Here is a 14,790-nt window from a genome sequence, read left to right on the forward strand (position 1 = left end):
ATACTTGCCCCACACATCTCCTCTATAGTTTTCTCCTCTCACCTTAAATCTATGTCCCCTAGTAATTGACTCTTCCACTCTGGGGGAAAAAGCTTCTGACTATCTACTCTGTTCTTGCCACTCATAATTTTGTAAACTTCTATCAAGTTGCCCCTCAATCTCCGTCACTCTATTGAGAACAATCGAATAACAGTTACCCGGGATTAAGTTACGGACTGGAATCTAATTGAGGGATTCGGGTGGTTTATATATAAAATAACAGATACCCGGGATTGAGTTACAGACTGGAATCTAATCGAGGGGATCGGGGTGGTTTATATATAGAATAACAGATACCCGGGAGTGGTTACAGACTGGAATCTAATTGAGGGGTTTGTGTGGTTTATATATAGAATAACAGATACCCGGGAGTGAGTTACAGGCTGGAATCTAATCCAGGGGTTCGGGTGGTTTATATATAAAATAACAGATACCCGGGATTGAGTTACAGACTGGAATCTAATCGAGGGGTGTGGGGTGGTTTATATATAGAATAACAGATACCCGGGAGTGATTATAGGCTGGAATCTAATCGAGGGGTTCGGGGGGGTTTATATATAGAATGACAGATACCCGGGAGTGAGTTAGAGACTGGAATCTAATCGAGGGGTTCAGGGGGGGTGTGGTTTATATATAGAATAATAGTTATCCGGGAGTGAGTTACAGACTGGAATCTAATCAAGGTGTTCGGGTGGTTTATATATAAGAATAATAGATACCCAGGAGTGAGTTACAGACTGGAATCTAATCGAGGGGTTCAGGGGGGGTTTATATAAGAATAATAGATACCCAGGAGTGAGTTAGAGACTGGAATGTAATCGAGGGGTTTGGGGGGGGGTTTATATAAGAATAATAGATACCCAGGAGTGAGTTAGAGACTGGCGGTTGAGTGCCAGTGATTGTGATTTTATTTAAAATGGAATCCGAGTGTAATTTCCTGGCGTGATTACAATCTTGATTATCTTTAGCTGCACCTTTAGTTTATGTTGTTTCTTTGTTCCCACTAGAAAATGGGTGATTCCAGTCTGCTGGCATATTTCCACCCTGTTTGATTTATCTTCCAAAGATTTCTAGGAATGACCTTTGCTGCTTGAAGCACCCGGCTGTCCTAAAACTTTTCCCAGAAGCCACAGTTACGTCCTTGACCAATGGTTGAGTCATGTGACTGTCACCATGTGACTGAGTGAATGGGAGGTGCTTCTCTAAGAAGGCTGCCAGGTCTGTGTGACATGCTCAGCCTGGTTAATTAGGCCCAAACATTCCATAGTGTCCCCTTGTGAAAAAGCATTTTTAATAGAATCTTAGAATCTAATTTTAAACTTTAAAAGAAGGAAACTTGTAAAACTAAAATTATAGTAATTGGGGTGCAGCAACCAGAGAGACCATTTCTTGTGGTGCCAACTGGTTGCTGAAGACCTCAAGCCTCCCAATGGGCCATTGCATGCTCCTCCTTCATGGTCACCTGGTCTCTAGCTGAGAAAGTGTCTGTATCATGTAACCACATGGGCCCATCAAGGGCCATGTGAATGGTGTGATGGGCTCTGGTTGGGGGGGGAGTGGGGTGGTGGATTCCTATGTTCGAGTGGGTTTTTTGACCTAAATTTGCACATTGAACATAAGAACTAGGAGCAAGAGGAGGCCATTCAGCCCCTCTAATCTGATCTGCCATTCAATTAGATAATGACTGACAATCTACCTCGATTCCACTTTTGTGACAAAGGCTGAGCTGAGTGTGTGTTGTGTCAGCCCAAACCTGATGAAGCCAGTTGGGTTTTTACAATAATGTGACTCTTACTGTTAATTTTCCAGATTTTTAAACTGCATTCAAGCTCTCAAACTGCTGTGCCGGGATTTGAGCTCAGTCTTTGGATTATTAGCTCAGTCACATGGCTTCATCACTTCACAGCCAGTAAATAGCTTCTGAGGTGTAGCAGCCACTAGTAATTTGGGGAAAGGGGGCAGCAAATTGGAACCACAGCCACTGAACCCAGGCATCAGGTCATTCATCTTTTTTTAAATGATACCTGTAGGAGCTTGCTGCAGTTTCCCCCTACATTACAGCAGGAACTACACTTTGATAATTGCCAAATATTTTGGGATGTCCTGATGTATGAAGAGGTGCTGGGTTCTTCCATCTCCAGCACCTCTCTCCTCCTCCTCCTCCTCCTCCTCCCCCCCCCCCCCATTTAATGTCTTTACTTTTCAGTTGAGTATCTATATTTAACCTGTGTTATAAATGATGTGTCTCACTTGGACTGCCTGCTGCCTCTTGTGAGAGGGCATTGCCTGTGAAGTGAGGTTGGTAGGGAAGCAGTGTTGGGGAAATAAATCTGGTGGGAATAATTGTGTCTTGAAATCTTTTTCTCCCAATTCACACCCCCTCTCTTTTTCTCTCTCTCTCTCTCTTGCTTATCACAGCTACAAGTGTTCTTGGTACTGTGAAGTGGTTTAATGTCCGAAATGGCTATGGATTCATTAACAGGTAATTTTTTTTCCACCACCCCACCCCCCACCCCTCCCCACCCCACCCTGCCAGTCCCAGATTCCATTTCCCCCCTCTACCCTATGGCTGCCGAAGACTGGTTCCATATTCTCTATCTTTTCATATTCCACAATATTAAGAGGAGTCGATAAGATGGGTAGAGAGAAGCTATCTCCACTAGTTGGTGAGTTTAGGACTATGGAGCGCAATCTTAAAACCTCACACCAGGCTTTTCAGGAGTGACATTGGGAAAGGCTTCTACACAAAAAGGGCGGTAGAAGTTGGAGCTCTCTTCCCCAAACGACAATTGATGCTAGATTCATTCATTTTCAACCTGAGATTGGTAGATTTCCCTTAACACAGATTATTAAGGGATATGGGGTAAAGGCTGGGATATGGAGGTTGCCGATCAGCTAAGATCTCAATGAAAGGTGAAACAGGTGAGGGGAGCTACATGACCTCCTGCACCTTTAGGGTAGGAATGGAGGAGAATGGGAGAGGGCACCACCACCTTCTCAAGGGCAATGAGGGACAGGCAATAAATACTGGTCTAACATCCCATGAATGGGAAAAAAATGGCACCTAATGTTTTTTTCTGTCATGCCTGTGGACTTTATTGTCGGAGTGGATAGTTGGAGAATATTTCCTCCTTTATTTTCCCTTTCGAAGTGCTGAGCCCCATTGTGGGCTCTCGATCTCCATCTGCATTCTGGCCGGGGTGGGCTAACTGAGCACAGCCCGGGGATCCTGGCAGACTGGCTCAGTCCTGGTGTGGCACAGTTTCTTATCTGCTGATGCCGCACCCTCTCAGTGACGTGGGATAGAGAGCTCTCCTGTGTTGCTCCACTCCTGAGTCACCCACTTGCTCCCTGTGGGCAGGGCTGTCCTGATAGAAGCAACTGGCTATATAGTATTTCCAGCCCAGAAACAGGCCATTCGGCCCACCTGCTCCGTGCTGGTGTTTCTGCTCCACCCGAGCCTCCTCCCTCCCACCCCCTCTTCATCTCCCCCTATCAGCCTATCCTTGTATTCCTGTCTCCCTCCTGTGTTTATCCAGCTTCCCCCTTAAATGTATCGATACTATTCACCTCGACCACTCCCTGTGGGAGCGAGTTCCACATTCTCCCCACTCTCTGGGTAAAGGAGTTTCTCCTGAATTCCCCAATTCCCCATTGGGTTTATTAGTGCCTCTCTTATACTGATGGTCCCGAGTTCTGGTCCCCCCAACACAAGTGGAAACATCTTCTCTACGTCTACCCTATCGAAACCCCTTCAGAATTTTAAAGACCACTGTTGGGTCAGGCCACCTTCGAGAGATCAGCCCCAGCCCTGTCTGACTGTTAAAAGCCCTTGCCTCTAGCCTTCTGCAGTGCCCCGCTCTCCGGTTTTATGATCTGAATATTGAAGCAATATGTGGCCCTGCCAGTGTTGCTATGATGACACAGCTTTAGACAAATTGGCAAAGTTTGCCGGTGATTTCCATGGTGATAAAGCCTGAGGTATTTGCCTATGTCAGCCCAGCAGTTTAGTAGGTACGGAAGGAGGGAAACTCCACACTACAATCAAAAAAAAAACACTTGCATGCTTCCTCTTTACTTAACCTTTTTGAGCAGTTTTTGGTAAAAGTCCATCTGTACACGCTGTCAATCCCAGAGAGCATTCTCTGTTTTGTCTCCACCTCCCCACTTCCTCAGCCAGTAATTTGGACTGTCCAGCTGAAATGTGGAGCCAGGTCCCTGTTTGTTTTTCATTCCGTTGTTGGATGTAAAAGATCCCATGACCACTCTTTCAAAGAAGAGCAGTTGAGTTGCATCCTGAGCAATATTCATCCTTCAACCAAGAACGCTTTTAGGAATTAAAAAGCGGGTTTTGTTATTGCTGTTTGTGTAATGTGGCTGTCATATTTCATACATTAGAGCAATGGCTACACTTTACAAGTGCTTCATTGGTTGAGAAGAGTTTTGGAATGACCTGAAGTGTGAATGCTGTTATAGACTTAGAGAATTTGGGTGTGTGTGTGTGTGCGTGTGAAATTATTCTTGGCTTTATTTCTACCCTCTTCCTTCTCTTCCAGGAATGACACGAAAGAGGATGTCTTTGTTCACCAGGTATGATTTAAAATGTCTCTTTTTTTTATTGTTACTGACTTTTTTCTCGAAGGTTATCCAATGACCTTTACAGCGGTTTGGACACCACCCTTTCTGGGGCCTAGAACTAAGGCTTCTCCAGAGAAAAACAGGCTGTGGAACATTTCCAGCACTTTCTCCACCTAAACTTACCCGAGCAGTAAAATAGTGTCAATTTTTTCTTGTTACCAAGATGGTTAGTTAGCAAGTAGGAGTAATGGGAGGGAAAGGGATGTGACACTAAATGCAGTACAAGATCAAATGGTTTTGAACAGTAACTGTGTTTGATGGGGACAGTGTGGAGAGAGCTTTACTCTGTATCTAACCCCATGCTGTACTTGTCCTGGGAGTGTTTGATGGGGACAGTGTAGAGGGAGCTTTACTCTGTATCTAACCCCGTGCTGTAGCTGTCCTGGGAGTGTTTGATGGGGACAGTGTAGAGGGAGCTTTACTCTGTATCTAACCCTGTGCTGTACCTGTCCTGGGAGTGTTTGATGGAGTTTGGAGGCTGAAACATAAAATATTTATGGTTCTGACATATTTCTTTTTTTTAATAAACACTTTCCTTGATTTTATTTCTTCTGTACATCTTAACCCCACTGCTTCTGTCCTGAACATTTCCTCTTGATGATGCTCCCTTTCCCTTTGCCCACCACGCCATCTCCACTGCTCCCCCGCCCCACACCCTGGGAGAGGGGTGGTCTTACCCTCTCCCTCGAGGACTGACTGCTGCTGCTTTTCTCCCTAGCCAAGCCTGGCTCGCTCTGAGAAGAAACCCAGCCAAGGTGCCTTGGATTTGGGGGAATCGGTTGCTCCTGGGGTCCCAGCTGAACAAAGCTGTCCTTTAGCACCTATTATTATCTCCCCCGGGGGGCAGGAATGAGGGGATCTGGGTAACCGTTGGTTCTTTTTCTTCCTCTCTGATGTTGGTTTGAGGGAGGAATGTTGGTCAGGATACCTGGGAGAGCTCCCAGCCCCTATCCGCTCCCTGTAGTGGGATCTTATCCTTCAGCTTTGAGGCACAGCTGATGGGAGGGGCAGTGGGGAAGCTCAAATTTCGCCACCCACCTGGAGGATGGTTCATCCAGTGATGTGGCACCTCACTGACCTGGTCCTGAAGTGTCGGCCTGGATTAATGGAATGAGGAGGAATTATTGGGGAATGGAGAGAAAACCAGTAGCATTGTGCTCCCAATTCTTCTCCAGTTATTCCTAGTGGAAGGTGTGTGCCAGTATTCAGGGTATGGAGAGGATGGGGAATCGACTGTGAAGGCTCTTGAAGTCAAATAGCTTGGTGCCATTGCATGGTAGCTGGTCCACTGGTTGATGAGCTGGTAATCCATTGTGGAACCTGGACTCCAAGTTCTCTCCAAGCTAGCTGACGTCTTCCAGTCTCTCTCTCTCTCTCTGTCTCTGTCTCTGTCTCTGTCTCTCTCTCTCTCTCTCTCTCTCTCTCTCTCAGTTTGAACTTCGAGTGTCCTATCTTGCACCAATTCCCATTTGTCGGTCACTCTCTGTACCAGCTGAACAGCACTGGCTCATGGTCTGGCAACACCTCGATTTAATAAAAAAAAATAATAGTCATCTAAATCTCTCTGACCTTGCCCCTCGATATCTCTGTAACCTTCTGTGCACCTCTAATTCCGACCTCAGCCATTTTCTCCCCTGCCTCCTCCCCCACCCGATTCCCCCATCGCTCCGCCATTGGCAGCTGTGCCCCCAGCTGCCTGGGTCCCTAAGCTCTGGAATTCCCTCCCTGAACCTCTCCACCTTTTCAGACGCTCCTTCAAGCAGACCTCTGACCAATCTTGCGATCACTGTCCCCTAATATTTCTGTGCCTTGCGCAGTGCCGCTCCATTAAAGGTGTTAGATCAATGCAGGTTGTGGTACCCCGGTATGAGTTTCCACAGTCCTGGTGAAGGTTGAGGTCTGCCTGGCAGAAAGCAAGCTCTGGTGTACACGGAATGGGGTTAACCTTGGTGAGTGAGATTTGCTCTGCAGGCTGTGTGCCAGTTTGACGTTGTGACTGGTACAAGGCAGCTTCTTGGGCAATGCTGTGTTATTTACTTGCTGCTCAACTCTTCAAACCCCTTTCCCTCTGCCCACCCCCACCCCCACCCTGGCAGACAGCCATCAGGAAAAACAACCCTCGCAAGTACCTGCGAAGTGTCGGAGACGGAGAGACTGTGGAGTTCGATATCGTTGAGGGTGAGAAGGTATTGTTTTAATTTTCCTCCTTCCTTTTTGAGACTGGGTGCAGCGTACAGGTGTTCCAATGCCATCTGGTAGCCCACCCTGAGTGACCGTACCGCTGCCCTGATTTGGGCATAGTTGGCTATTCGATTACAGTGGGCATCACGGCTGCCTGATTTGCTGGCGGATAGTAATCCAGATTTTGAGGGAGCTTCTTCTCCCAGGTTTCCCCACAGTCAGCACATCCCATTTATTTTGAGCTTGCTCTATTTCTATTCACTAATGGGATGTGGAGATCGCTGGCTAGGCCAGCATTTATTGCCCATTCTTAATTGCCCTTCACAAGCTGCTGCCTTGAATCGCTGCAGTCCCTGTGATTATAGGAACAGTGAGGGTTGTAGGGGCTGGAGGAGGTTACAGAGATAGGGAGGGTTGTAGGGGCTGGAGGAGGTTACAGAGATAGGGAGGGTTGTAGGGGCTGGAGGAGGTTAGAGATAGGGAGGGTTGTAGGGGCTGGAGGAGGGTACAGAGATAGGGAGGGTTGCAGGGGCTGGAGGAGGGTACAGAGATAGGGAGGGTTGCAGGGGCTGGAGGAGGGTACAGAGATAGGGAGGGTTGCAGGGGCTGGAGGAGGTTACAGAGATAGGAAGGGTTGCAGGGGCTGGAGGAGGTTACAGAGATAGGGAGGGTTGCAGGGGCTGGAGGAGGTTACAGAGATAGGGAGGGTTGCAGGGGCTGGAGGAGGTTACAGAGATAGGGAGGGTTGCAGGGGCTGGAGGAGGTTACAGAGATAGGGAGGGTTGCAGGGGCTGGAGGAGGTTACAGAGATAGGGAGGGTTGCAGGGGCTAGAGGAGGTTACAGAGATAGGGTTGCAGGGGCTAGAGGAGGTTACAGAGATAGGGTTGCAGGGGCTGGAGGAGGTTACAGAGATAGGGAGGGTTGCAGGGGCTGGAGGAGGTTACAGAGATAGGGAGGGTTGCAGGGGCTGGAGGAGGTTACAGAGATAGGGAGGGTTGCAGGGGCTGGAGGAGGTTACAGAGATAGGGAGGGTTGCAGGGGCTGGAGGAGGTTAGAGATAGGGAGGGTTGCAGGGGCTGGAGGAGGTTACAGAGATAGGGAGGGTTGCAGGGGCTGGAGGAGGTTACAGAGATAGGGAGGATTGCAGGGGCTGGAGGAGGTTACAGAGATAGGGAGGGTTGCAGGGGCTGGAGGAGGTTACAGAGATAGGGAGGGTTGCAGGGGCTGGAGGAGGTTACAGAGATAGGGAGGGTTGCAGGGGCTGGAGGAGGTTACAGAGATAGGGAGGGTTGCAGGGGCTGGAGGAGGTTACAGAGATAGGGAGGGTTGCAGGGGCTGGAGGAGGTTACAGAGATAGGGAGGGTTGCAGGGGCTGGAGGAGGTTACAGAGATAGGGAGGGTTGTAGGGGCTGGAGGAGGTTACAGAGATAGGGAGGGTTGTAGGGGCTGGAGGAGGTTACAGAGATAGGGAGGGTTGTAGGGGCTGGAGGAGGTTACAGAGATAGGGAGGGTTGTAGGGGCTGGAGGAGGGTACAGAGATAGGGAGGGTTGCAGGGGCTGGAGGAGGGTACAGAGATAGGGAGGGTTGCAGGGGCTGGAGGAGGTTACAGAGATAGGGAGGGTTGCAGGGGCTGGAGGAGGTTACAGAGATAGGGAGGTTTGCAGGGGCTGGAGGAGGTTATAGAGATAGGGAGGGTTGCAGGGGCTGGAGGAGGTTACAGAGATAGGGAGGGTTGCAGGGGCTGGAGGAGGTTACAGAGATAGGGAGGGTTGCAGGGGCTAGAGGAGGTTACAGGGCTAGAGGAGGTTACAGAGATAGGGAGGGTTGCAGGGGCTGGAGGAGGTTACAGAGATAGGGAGGGTTGCAGGGGCTGGAGGAGGTTAGAGATAGGGAGGGTTGCAGGGGCTGGAGGAGGTTACAGAGATAGGGAGGGTTGCAGGGGCTGGAGGAGGTTACAGAGATAGGGAGGGTTGCAGGGGCTGGAGGAGGTTACAGAGATAGGGAGGGTTGCAGGGGCTGGAGGAGGTTACAGAGATAGGGAGGGTTGCAGGGGCTGGAGGAGGTTACAGAGATAGGGAGGGTTGCAGGGGCTGGAGGAGTTTACAGAGATAGGGAGGGTTGCAGGGGCTGGAGGAGGTTACAGAGATAGGGAGGGTTGCAGGGGCTGGAGGAGGTTACAGAGATAGGGAGGGTTGCAGGGGCTGGAGGAGGTTACAGAGATAGGGAGGGTTGCAGGGGCTGGAGGAGGTTACAGGGATACGGAGGGTTGCAGGGGCTGGAGGAGGTTACAGAGATAGGGAGGGTTGCAGGGGCTGGAGGAGGTTACAGAGATAGGGAGGGTTGCAGGGGCTGGAGGAGGTTACAGAGATAGGCAGGGTTGCAGGGGCTGGAGGAGGTTACAGAGATAGGCAGGGTTGCAGGGGCTGGAGGAGGTTACAGAGATAGGGAGAGTTGCAGGGGCTGGAGGAGGTTACAGAGATAGGCAGGGTTGCAGGGGCTGGAGGAGGTTACAGAGATAGGGAGAGTTGCAGGGGCTGGAGGAGGTTACAGAGATGGGGAGGGAAAAGGTCAGTGATTTGAATGACAATTTTGCTGTTAGGGAGGGAGTTCCAGGATTTTGACCCAGCGACAATGAAGGAACAGTGATATATTTCCAAGTCAGGATGGTGAGTGACTTGGAGGGGAACTTCCAGGTGGTGATGTTCCCATGTGTCTGCTGCCCTTGTTCTTCTAGATGGTAGTGGTCGTGGGTTTGGAATGTGTTGTCTAAGGAACCTTGGTGAGTTGCTGCAATGCATCTTGTAGACACTGCTGCTACTGTGTGTTGGTGATGTAGGGAGTGAATGTTGATGGATCATCCACTCGGCACTTCTGGCTGAAGATTGTAGCAAATGCTTCAGCCTTATCTGTTGCACTGATGTGCTGGGCTCCCCCATCATTGAGGATGGGGACATTTATGGAGTCTCCTCCTCTAGTGAGTTGTTTAATTGTCCACCACCATTCACAACTGGATGTGGCAGGACTGCAGAGCTTAGATCTGATCCGTTGGTTGTGAGATTGCTTAGCTCTGTCTATCACTTGCTGCTTATGCTGTTTGGCACACAAGTAGTCCTGTGTTATAGCTTCACCAGGTTGACACCTCATTTTTAGGTATGCCTGGTGCTGCTCCTGACACGCCCTCTGCACTCTTCATTGAACCAGGGTTGATCCTCTGGCTTGATGGTAATGGTAGAGTGGGGGATATGCTGGGCCATGAGGTTACAGATTGTGTTCGAGTACAATTCTGCTGCTGCTGATGGCCCACAGCACCTCATGGATGCCCAGTCTCAAGCTGCTAGCTCTGTTTGAAATCTATCCCATTTAGCACGGTGGTAGTGCCACACAACACGATGGAGAGTATCCTCAATGTGAAGGTGGGAGTTCATCTCCACAATGAGTGGGCGATGGTCACTCCTACCGATACTGTCATGGACAGATGTATCTGCAGCAGGCAGGTTGGTGAGGATGAGGTCAAGTTTGTTTTTCCCTCTTGTTAGTTCCCTCACCACCTGCTGCAGACCCAGTTTAGCAGCTATGTCCTTTAGGACTCGGCCAGCTCGGTCAGTAGTGGTGCTACCGAGCCACTCTTGGTGGTGGACATTGAAGCCCCCACCCAGAGTACATTCTGCACCCTTGCCACCCTCAGTGCTTCCTCCAAGTGATGTTCAACATGAAGGAGGCACTGATTCATCAGCTTAGGGAGGGGGGTACATGGTAATCAGCAGGAGGTTTCCTTGCCCATGTTTGACCTGATACCATGAGACATCATAGGGTCTGGAGTCGATGTTAATGACCCCCAGGGCAACTCCCTTCTGACAGTATACCACTGTGCCCCCACCTCTGCTGGGTCTGTCCTGCCGGTGGGACAGGACATTCCCAGGGCTGGTGATGGTGTCTGTGACATTATCTGTAAGGTATGATTCCGTGAGGATGACTATGTCAGGCTGTTGCTTGACTAGTCTGTGAGACAGCTCTCCCAATTTTGGCATCAGCCCCCAGATGTTAGTAAATATGAGTTTGCAGGGACAATAGGGCTGAGTGCTGAGGTCGAAACCTGGTGGTCTGTCCGGTTTCATCTCTGTTGGACTTGCCAGCAATTGTGATACAAGTGAGTGGCTTGCTAGACCATTTCAGAGGCATTTAAGAGTCAACCACATTGCTGTGGGTCTGGAGTCACATGTTGGCCAGACCGGGTAAGGACAGCAGATTCCCTTCCCTAAAGGGCATTAACAAACCAGCTGGGTTTTACCACAATCGACAATGCTTTCATGGTCATCATCAGACTTTTCATTCCAGATTTATACTAATATAATTTAAATGCCCCCAGCTGTCATGGTGGGATTTGACTCATGTCCCCAGAGCATTGACCTGGGCCTGTGGGTAACTAGTCCAGTGACAATACCACTACACCACTGCTAGCTCCGCCCTGCAGCCAGGAAGAGGGAGTGTGTTTTGGGGGGAAATGCCAATTTGAGTAGGTTGCCCTGTCCTAGGGGTGGTGTTGAGTTTGAATTTTGCAGCTGCCCATGTCTCGGGTATCTGGGACTGAGCTCTCCAGCCGGGGAACTGATGGGCAATGATCTGGAATGTTCTACTGCCACCACCTCTCACCCCCACCGCCTCTGGGTGAGTCACCCTCTCTGAGCTAGGAGAGCAGCTGTTCAATCCCACTCCAGTGACTTGGGCCCATTCCCAGTGCAGGGATGAAGGGATGTTGAACTGTCAGGAGATGCTATCTCCTGGGATGAATTATTAAACTGAATCCCATCTATCCCCTCGGGTGAATGTAAAAGCCCCATGCTCCTGTTGGAAGCAGAGCATGGGAATTCTCCTTGGTGTCTTGGGACTGATACTTATACTCCCAACTGACTTACCGTATGAATTTGAGTTAACTGGTCATTGTTATGTTTGTGGGAGCTTGCTGTGCACCAATTGGTTGCTGCGTTTGCCTGAGTTACATCAGTGACCACGCTTTGAAGATATTTCATTGGCTGTGAAGCACTTTGGTGCATCCTGAGGTCTGAACAGTGCTACATCAATGCAAGTCTGCAGAGAGATTGGCCATCTCTGAGGGGGTGTGGTTTTGTTACATAGCAGAGAGGGCCCTTTACCACCCCCTCTCTTCACCACCTAACCACCCCCCCCAAAATCACGAGGGGCCTGGGCAGAGTAGTTCGGGAGAAACTGTTCCCATTGGTGGAAGGATCGAGAACGAGAGGCACAGACGTGAGGCGATTGGTAAAAGAAGCAAAGGCGATACAAGGAAAAGCTTTTTCACACAGCGAGTGGTTAGGATGTGGAACGTGCTGCCTGAGTGTGGTGGAGGCAGGGTCAATCCTGGCTTTCCAAAGGGAATTGGATAACTATCTGAAAAGAGAGAATGTGCAGGGTTATGGGGAGGAAGTGGGGGCGCAGCACGAGGTGAATTGCTCCTTCAGGGAGCCAGCACAGGCATGACGGGCTGAATGTGCTGTAATAATCGTATGGTTCAGCCATGTTAGGAAAGGTTGGCGAGAATATCAGATGATTTCCCCTCATGGTCTCTGTCTTTCTCTTTTCTGTGCCACACAGGGAGCAGAGGCTGCCAATGTGAGTGGTCCAGGGGGAGTCCCAGTCAAAGGGAGTCGCTTTGCTCCAAACCGTCGGCGCTTCCGCAGAGGCTACTTCAGACGCCGGGGTCCTGCAGCTCAGGCAAGTGAATCACTGATCAATACCGGAGCGTAGAAATAGCAAGGGGGCTGCTCAGCCCTTCTATCCCACAGCAGACCTGTACTTTCACTTCATTTTACTGCCTTTGTTTCGTGTCTCAATGACAGGAACCTTGGCAAAATTAAAAGCAAAATACTGCGGATGCTGGAAATCTGAAACAAAAACAAAAATTGTTGGAAAAACTCAGCTGGTCTGACAGCATCTGTGGAGGGAAAGTTAAATATTTCCAGTCCGTATGAGTCGTCTTCAGAACTAAAGAGAGGTAGAAATGTGGTGAAATATATACTGTTTTTGGGGGGGGGGGGGGTGTGGGACAGGTGAAGCTGAATCGAGGGGCCAGTGATCAGTGGAGGCAAAGGAGAGATGGCAAAAGATGTCATAAGCAAAAGATGGAAGGGGTGTTAATGGTGGTGATATTGGCGAAAGGAGGTGCTAATGGTGACAGTAAGAGTAGAAAGCAGGATGAGCAACAGATGGCCCTAGTGGGGGTGGTTTGGGGGAGAAAGATCGAAATCGGCTAAAAGATGGGGATAAAACTGTGAATGGAAATAAATTTGAAAAATAATAGGTGGGGAAAAATGTGTGTGTCTGTGTGTGTGTATATAAAAAATAAATAAATATTTGGGGAAAAAGGGGGTGAGCATGGAGGAGAGAGTTCATGATCTGAAGTTGTTGAACTCAATATTCAGTCCGGAAGGTTGTAAAGTACCTAGTCGGAAGATGAGGTGCTGTTCCTCCAGTTTGTGTTGAGCTTCACTGGAACAATGCAGCAGGCCAAGGATGGACATGTGGGCATAAGAGCAGGGTGGAGTGTTGAAATGGCAAGCGACAGGGAGGTCTGGGTGATGCTCGCAGAAGTGAAGGGGCAGGTGTTGCATCTTTTGAGGTTGCACGGGAAGGTGCCGTGGGAGGGGGTTGACGTGTAGGGGGTGATGGAGGAGTGGAGCAGGGTGTCCCGGAGGGAACGATCCCTGTGGAATGCTGCCGGGGGGGTGGTGAAAGGAAGATGTGTTTGGTGGTGGCATCCTGCTGGAGTTGGCGGAAATGGCGGAGGATGATCCTTTGAATGCGGAGGCTGGTGGGGTGATAAGTGAGGACAAGGGTGACCCTATCACGTTTCTGGGAGGGAGAGGAAGGTGTGAGGGCGGATGCGCGGGAGATGGGCCAGACACGGTTGAGGGCCCTGTCAACCACAGCAGATGGGAAACCTTGGTTAAAGAAGAAGGAAGACATGTCAGAAGCATTGTTTAGGAAAGTGGCATCATCGGAACAGATGCGACGGAGGCGAAGGAACTGAGAGAATGGGATGGAGTCCTTACAGGAAGCGGGGTGTGAGGAGCTGTAGTCGAGGTAGCTGTGGGAGTCGGTAGGCTTGTAATGGATATTGGTGGACAGTCTATCACCAGAAATTGAGACAGAGAGGTCAAGGAAGGGAAGGGAAGTGTCAGAGATTGACTATGTGAAACTAATGGAGGGGTGGAGATTGAAAGCAAAATTAATACATTTCCCCAGGTCTAGCATGAAGCAGCACCGAAAGAGTCATCGATGTACTGGAGAAAGAGTTGTGAGTAGGACTGGAACAAGGAATGTTCCACATCTCCATCCAGGAATCTCAATTCACTATTTATGTTTTGCTGAAGGGCTCCAGATGTTTTGGGTGGTGGGGGGGGGGGGGCGTTGATGGGGACTTCACCCAGAGAATGATGGAAGCTATTTGGCCCATCATAGCAAAGCAGAGAATGCAAGGGAGGGACTGGTTCAGCGAGAGGCTGCCCATGGCATGTGCAGTGTCAGGAGGGGAATAACACATGGTGGCTCCAGGGTCTGCCCACCCAGTGGGTACTAATGTGGCCTGAATTTACACAGTGAATTACTGAGGGGTACAGATCGAGGGGAAGGTATCAGCCAGAAGCACACTGGACCGAATGGTTGCCTTCTGTGCTGTATCATTGAGTTCAATTCTCCTCTCCTCCTGGACTCATTGTGGGTGGAGAAATGTATGTGGGCTCTCTGCCCTCATTTCAGGTGTGATTGTTAATCAGGATTCCTAAAGCTGAATGTTGTCGATGCCAATGACCTGTGGGAGCGAGTGTGGAGAGCAGGTGGAGGGTATTGTTTGAGTTTAGCACTGTTCATTGTATTTCCAGCACAGAAACAGGCCATTCGGCCCATCTGCTCTGTG

The 14,790-nt window shown here is 49.7% G+C and overlaps 1 protein-coding gene across 4 annotated transcripts in view; it reads left to right on the forward strand.

The window, feature by feature from the left end:
* LOC121274165 (Y-box-binding protein 2-A-like) overlaps window positions 1-14,790 on the forward strand; it is a 58,702-nt gene that overhangs the window by 1,544 nt on the left and 42,368 nt on the right. For 2 of the 4 annotated variants that reach the window (XM_041181360.1, XM_041181364.1), the window contains exons 2-5: window positions 2,458-2,521; window positions 4,596-4,629; window positions 6,774-6,863; window positions 12,471-12,590. In XM_041181360.1, the coding sequence (XP_041037294.1) occupies window positions 2,458-2,521; window positions 4,596-4,629; window positions 6,774-6,863; window positions 12,471-12,590 (308 nt within the window). The remainder of the gene's footprint in view (window positions 1-2,457; window positions 2,522-4,595; window positions 4,630-6,773; window positions 6,864-12,470; window positions 12,591-14,790) is intronic. The other 2 variants (XM_041181362.1, XM_041181361.1) reach the window with 2 other exon arrangements.

The sequence above is a fragment of the Carcharodon carcharias genome (genome assembly GCF_017639515.1).
Source record: "Carcharodon carcharias isolate sCarCar2 chromosome 33 unlocalized genomic scaffold, sCarCar2.pri SUPER_33_unloc_1, whole genome shotgun sequence".
NCBI classification, from domain to species: Eukaryota; Metazoa; Chordata; class Chondrichthyes; order Lamniformes; family Lamnidae; genus Carcharodon; species Carcharodon carcharias.